The sequence below is a fragment of the Bison bison genome, unplaced genomic scaffold, assembly GCF_000754665.1.
Source record: "Bison bison bison isolate TAMUID 2011002044 unplaced genomic scaffold, Bison_UMD1.0 scf7180017862692, whole genome shotgun sequence".
Taxonomy (NCBI): domain Eukaryota; kingdom Metazoa; phylum Chordata; class Mammalia; order Artiodactyla; family Bovidae; genus Bison; species Bison bison.
The window spans coordinates 36389-43000 of record NW_011493264.1 but is presented as its reverse complement, the minus strand read 5'-3'; the positions used below and the strand labels follow the sequence as shown (position 1 = coordinate 43000).

Below are 6612 nucleotides of genomic sequence, written 5' to 3'. Positions count from 1 at the left end.
CTGGAGCTCGCCTCCCGCATGGTAAGCCCGGCTAGCCCGCGCTGCGCCCCTGCGGCGGGTCGGTGGCCTTCCCTGATGCAGCGCCCAGCGGCAGGGGCGTGCTGGCACCCCACTGGTTCCCACGTGCAGCTGCTGTTGAGGCTCATGGCCTGCGTTGTCTGCACAGCGGGCAGGGGGGAATGTCTCTCCCCTCCCCCAGACCAAGCTGCAGCCTCCACGCAGGAGCAGACAGGTGTCTCCCTGCTCTACATGTCTGATCCGGAACCCCGGTGTTGTGGACAGGGGCTGCTTGGCTGGTGGCGTGTCCCCACGTCCCAGCTCTGCTCGCTCCTCTGTGCAGTGTTTCCCCTGACGGGGGAGCCAGCCCCTAGAGGAGGCTGTGGGCCGCGGGGCTTGCAGCCTCTCCCGTGCTTGTCCATGCAGGGGAACGTCTGAGCCACTCTCTGCAGGAGGCCCGGCTCCCAACCGCAGGCAGATGCGCTGGCTGAGTGCTGCGGGCTCGCTGCTGGGTAGAGGGCCCCGCTCAGCTTTGTGCTGTGCCTGGCTCCCGCAAGAGCGTGCGCTGCAGCCGCTGGTGGAGACCACGGGGGCCCTGTGGGGCGCTCTGCCCGGAGCGACACCCGGGGCTGCACCTGGACCCCTCAGTGTGCTCTCTCGTGTGTTTAGGAGAACGAGCGTACCAAGGACCTAATCATCGAGCAGAGATTTCATCGCACGATCATCGGGCAGAAGGGTGAACGGATCCGTGAAATTCGGGACAAATTCCCGGAGGTAAAGTGTCCCCAGCGGCGCCCTTCACCGCCGTCTAATCGGCAGTTGGAAAAGGGGCTCCGTATTGTGGGGTCCAGTCCTTGCTGATTATTGAACTTGACCTCCCGATCATTTGTTCTAGGTTATCATCAACTTTCCAGACCCAGCACAAAAAAGCGATATTGTTCAACTCAGAGGGCCCAAGAACGAGGTGGAGAAATGCACAAAATACATGCAGAAGATGGTGGCAGACCTGGTAAGGGACACTTCCATCTTTTGTCGGAACAGCGTCTCGGGTGGTGTGGGGCCGGGGGTCCCCCGCACCCGCTTCAGGGAGCACGCTTGGGTGCCCGCCCTCAGCGTTCAGACCGGCAGAAAGGGTTGTGACCTCCGTGTCCGGTGGGGGTCAGTGGGGGACCACCTTGCCTTGCAGGTTACTTTGTTTCCTGGGGGGTCCTCAGATACCTGGTAAGCAGAGGGGTCTGCTTAGTTGCACGAGGCATCGTTTACTGATTGGTCATTTTTCTGAAAACTTGGACCATGAGGAAGTGGTTTGGAAAGTGCTGAGGGGGCGGGCGGCCAGTGCCCGGGGGCTCCCGGCGGTTTTCTGGGGCTCAGCTTGACCCCCTCAGGAGGCGCTGCTGGGTGGCAGGAAGTCCCGCGACCCTCCTTTGTGTGTGCCACGCTCACACCTGGGCTTGAGTTGTGGCCTCTGGGCCTGTCCAGGCTGTGAGCCGTGGGTGTGAGGGCGCCTTCCCCAGGCGTGGGGGCCTCTGACCAGGCCCTGCAGCAGCCAGACAGGCACACTGGTTAGTCAGTCAGCTGTGGGCTCAGTTGCCTCCTGGCAGACCTTGGGGTCGGACAGGGAGGGGAGTGGGCCCTGGCCTGTCCGCGTCACAGGAGCCCGTCCTCTGGCCTTCGGGCCTGGGAGGGTCGCTTCACTCGACCTATTGTGCCATCCTTGGTTTTTAAGGTGGAAAACAGCTACTCGATTTCTGTTCCGATCTTCAAGCAATTCCACAAGAACATCATCGGGAAGGGAGGCGCAAACATTAAAAAGGTGACTGCCGGCGCATCTGCCCGCGCCTCACCTCTGCCCGCCCTGCCCCGAGCCCTGCCCTGAGCTGGCCTAGGTTTTAATGCGGGATCAGGGGGGAGGTGGCATCGCTCCTCACAGGCCTCTCTCCTTGCAGATTCGGGAAGAAAGCAACACCAAAATCGACCTTCCAGCAGAGAACAGCAACTCGGAGACCATCGTCATCACTGGCAAGCGGGCCAACTGTGAGGCCGCCCGCAGCCGCATCCTGTCCATCCAGAAGGACCTGGTAAGGGGCGGGCACGGGCGGGCCAGCAGCCTGCCGCCTGTCCCCGGCACCGGAAAGCCCACACTTTCTTTCTCTTTGGGGGTTTTTTGAGAGAGTGAGAGGCAAGAAAAGGCCGGTGTAGAGAGTGCAGTTTGAGTTTTACCGTGTGTGTGCTCCTAGGGGTCCCCGCCACAGCACCCTTGGGGGTCCAGTGCGTGCACTGTCCTTCTGCAGACACCCCTGCCCCCGCGCCCCGTTCTTTTGACGACGCCCTGCCACGTGCTGGGAGCTGCTGCTGTCTGCCGTCTCTGTGCCATCTGTGTCATTTCCTTCGGCCCCCTTTCGACCGGTGTTTTGTGGCTCCGCCCCCCGCTTCGGGCCTGTGGCTGGGGTTTCGTGGCTCTGTTTCCCTCTTTGGGCCTGTCTGTTTTCCTGTGTGATGTCAGTGGTTGCTCCAGGGGTTGGGGCGTCTTCGGCTGACTCAGTGCTGCTTGGAATGCAGGGTGAGGGCCTGAGAACGGTGGGCACACCACCACTGTGCTGTCCGCACGCTGAAAGCCCACACGCTTTTGTGGGCTTTTGTGTTTAAATGTCCAGTTATCTTTTAGAAGGGTCGAATAATACGAAACGTCCGGACGCACGTACTTGGCACGTAGACGTACCTCCGGCTCAAGCGCCCATCACTTCCCTCTCGAGCCCACGCGGCCCCTGAGCCTCCGCTGGCCCCACGGTCGGCCTTCCCAGAACGTCACACAGTTGGGATGCCGTGTGGCCGTTTCCAGTTGACCTCTCTCACTTGGTGATAGGATGGCTGTGTGGTGTGACAGCGCGCGTTTCTGTAAGAAGCGCCTTCTGCGGTGGCGGCACCTCCTGGCGTCCCCGGCAGCCTCCACGCCTCAGGCCGGGGGCAGCGTCCTGTCCTGTGCCTGCGTGTCTCCCGTGTGGCTCATAAGACAGCTAGTGTCGCCCTGCCGTTTCTGCTCTGCTGGCTTGTCTGACGATGATCCCAGTCTCTAGCAAGTTCTCATGTGTCTTAGTGTCATTTCATTCGTGTTTCTTGGCTTGGAGTTTCTCAGACTTCTTGGATATGTGAGTTTAGAGTTGTCCTGAAATCCGGAAAGATTTGGGGACTTCCCTGGTGGTGCTAAGACTGCACTTCAAGTACAAAGGGAGCAGGGCCAGTCCCTGGTTGGGGCATGTAGATAAGACCCCACATGCCGTGCAGGGTGGCCAAAAAAGAAAACCCGACCAGAGAAACCAACAATCAGTAGGATTTATGTCACTTTGCATGTGTCGTCCTCCCCTCTGCAAGTTCAGCTTCGACCCTTTGTTTTTATGCCTGACACGATCAGCCTTGCCTTTGGCTTCTGGACCACGTGCAGTGTCGTGGAAATAGCTGTTCAGTGTCCTGGGCCACTGGCTCTGTCTCATTTCGGGCTGTTCTCCATTGTTCATTCCCGTGATGGCTCATTTTTTCTCATTTCTTTTCATGCCCAGTTTTTCTGTTTGTTTTTATGGAATGCCAGATATTACAAAGTTTACTTTGGTGTATAATAGGTATTTTCTGCGTTCCTGTAACGCGTCTTCAGGCTTTGTTATTTCACAGCACTTTGCTCCTTTTGGGCTTGGGGTTTAGACTTGTCAGGTGGGGTCACAGTGCCGAGTCGAGAGCCAGTGGCTTCCCCAGCGCAGCCAGGCTCCCTGCACATCCCGCCGTGAGCCTGCAGTGCTCCGGCTGCCCACCCCCTGCGCATCCCACCGTGAGCCTGCAGGGCCCCCTGGACAGTCGGCGTTGCGTCCTTGGTGTGGGACTTGCCCGGGAGCAGGGCCAGGTGTGGGCTGCTGGCTCCGCCTCCAGCATCTCACCATGTGCCCGGAGGAGGAGAGCGCAGTCCCGCCTTGACTCGGGGCAGGGTCCTGGCTTACAGGGCGCTCGGGCAGGCCGGCCCTGGGGCCTCACAGGCTCCCTCGTGTTGCATGTGATTCCAGGCCAACATCGCCGAGGTGGAGGTGTCCATCCCCGCACGACTGCACAACTCGCTCATCGGCACCAAGGGCCGCCTCATCCGCTCCATCATGGAGGAGTGCGGTGGGGTCCACATCCACTTCCCCGTGGAGGGCTCAGGCAGCGACACCGTGGTCATCAGGGGCCCGTCCTCGGACGTGGAGAAGGCCCGGAAGCAGCTGCTGCACCTGGCAGAGGAGAAGGTGAGCGCTGAGCGCGGCGGTCTGCCCTCGCGTCCCGCTGGGTCCTGCACAGCCTGTCTCTGCGGCAGGTGGGAGCACATCTGTGCACACGCGCGTGTCTCCTGAAGGGCCTCTCCAGGCCGGAGGCCTGCATGTTCAGTGGAGAAAACTTGCTGTTGGGCTCGTTATTTGGGGCTTTTCCCTCCTGAGTATGATTTGCGTACAGGAAGTCTCCGCGTGTAGTTCTGGGTTAATGGCTCACGCTCGTGGGACCCCCCACTCAGAAATGTCCTTCGCCAGGCACCGCCTCCCAGCCTCCGCTGACCCGGGCACGCTGCCTCTCTGTCTCAGCACCCCTGCGGCTGTTTCTGGCCTCCGCTGTCTCAGCAGCGTGCCATGGGGTGACTGCCGCAAGGTAGCTCAGGGCCCTCAGCGTTGTGCTTGTTGAAACTGCCCCGGCTCCTCCGGGCTCTCTGCCTTCCCGTGTGCGTTGGAACCAGGCTCTCAGTGTCTTGGGCAAGTCTGTCTTGGATCCCGACTGGAGCTGTGTTGAGTCTGAAGATCAGATCCCAGAGGACTGCCACCCCGACAGTTTGGGTCCTCCAGGGTTTACACTGCTTGATTTTTCACTGGTGCTGTGTCATTCTTAGCATGAAAATCTTGTTCATTGTGTTTGGCTTGTCTTTTTTGATTTTTAGTGGAATTATAAATGGTGCTGTTTTACCCGTTTCCGTTTGTGGCGCTTACAGGCGTAGACTGGAGTTCTGCATTCGGGCCGTGCTTCTGGTCTGCAGCCCGCTTGTTAGTGCCAGCACCTTTCCTTGCGGATTCTGACGAGTTTTCTCTGTGAAGCACACCATCTGTGGATGGCAGTTGCAGTCCTTCCTTGCTGATACGCGCCTGCGTGTCTCCTTTGATGGTGCCGCTTGTGCCCGTGTGCTGTTGGGCAGCGTGGCGAGCAGACAGCCTGGCTGGCTGGCCGCGCCGTGAGGCGGGCTGGGTCTTTGGCAGCTCTTCCAGCTGAGGAAGTCCCTTCTGTGCTTGGTTTGCAGAGAGTCTTTATCAGGAATAGGTATGGGATCTGTTGAGATGCTTGCCTGGTTTTTCTTTCTCTGATATAAATACAAGCTGGTTTAGTGTCTGACCACCCTGGAGTTTCTAGGGTGGGCCTGCTTGGGGATGATGCACCCTTTTATCACGTTGTAGGGATGGGCTCCCTGACTCTTAGATTTTTTTAAATGCTGCTGTTTAAGTGTCTGAAAAGTTGAAGATTTTCAGTGGTGGTTTGTGAAACCAGCACTTACAGATAACAATTCAGTTATTTGCTGTTCAGCTTGGGGGCTGGTTTCACGACAAGAAAAAGGAAAGAGTGCCCACTGTGGGCTTGTCTGCCTGGGGGAGTGTCCTCTTGAGTTCTGCAGACCCCCTGCCAGAGGATCGCTCAGCAAGGTCACTGGTCCGGGACTTCTCCTGGGCTCTGGTTCCATGGTCAGATACGGCCTTGGTTGGCTTGGCTGTCTCTGAGCTGGGTGCATGGGTCACCTGGAGCCCTGGGAGTGAGCACTGGACGAGGCGCTGTCGGCTGGGGTCAGGCGGTGTGGGGCTGCCCAGGCCTGGAGATGTTCTGGGCAGGCTGTGGGCTTCCTGCTATGCGGGTGCAGCCCTCCCCGCAACGTCCCCTTGCAGAGGGAGGTGGGAACAGCTTTCAGAGGCGCAGGCTGCTGTTGGGGGCAGGCCTGGGGTTCTCGTTCGTGCAGGGAAGGGAAGGCACATGCTGCCTGGTCTGGGTGTCCGCGGTGAGACCTGAGCAGCCCCGTTTGGAAGGTCGTTGGTGGCCGTGTGAGGAGAACTCCCCCACCCTGCTGTCCCTGGGGCCGCATAGGCGGCACCAGGCCAACGAAGCTGGATTGGTTTGTGCAGCAAACCAAAAGCTTCACAGTTGACATCCGCGCCAAGCCCGAGTACCACAAGTTCCTCATCGGCAAAGGGGGCGGGAAGATCCGCAAGGTGCGGGACAGCACCGGGGCGCGCATTGTCTTCCCGGCGGCCGAGGACCGCGAGCAGGACCTGATCACCATCATCGGGAAGGAGGATGCTGTCAGGGAGGCCCAGCGGGAGCTGGAGGCGCTCATCCAGAACCTGGTGAGCTGGGCGGGCGAGGCTGGGCCGGGAGGCGGGCGGCAGGCGGGCGGGGGCTCATGCCGCACCCTTCCCAACGCCCCAGGACAACGTGGTTGAAGACTGCATGCTGGTGGACCCCAAGCACCACCGCCACTTCGTCATCCGGAGAGGCCAGGTGCTGCGGGAGATCGCCGAGGAGTACGGCGGGGGGATGGTCAGCTTTCCGCGCTCCGGCACGCAGAGCGACAAG

At 60.0% G+C, this 6612-nt stretch overlaps 1 protein-coding gene across 4 annotated transcripts in view; it reads left to right on the top strand.

The window, feature by feature from the left end:
• Positions 1-6612, top strand: part of HDLBP (high density lipoprotein binding protein) — a 59069-nt gene that overhangs the window by 46802 nt on the left and 5655 nt on the right. For all 4 annotated transcript variants that reach the window (XM_010832885.1, XM_010832882.1, XM_010832884.1 and 1 more), the window contains exons 13-20: positions 1-21; positions 667-771; positions 893-1006; positions 1724-1810; positions 1944-2075; positions 4044-4262; positions 6162-6383; positions 6466-6605. In XM_010832885.1, coding sequence (XP_010831187.1) covers positions 1-21; positions 667-771; positions 893-1006; positions 1724-1810; positions 1944-2075; positions 4044-4262; positions 6162-6383; positions 6466-6605 — 1040 coding nt within the window. The remainder of the gene's footprint in view (positions 22-666; positions 772-892; positions 1007-1723; positions 1811-1943; positions 2076-4043; positions 4263-6161; positions 6384-6465; positions 6606-6612) is intronic.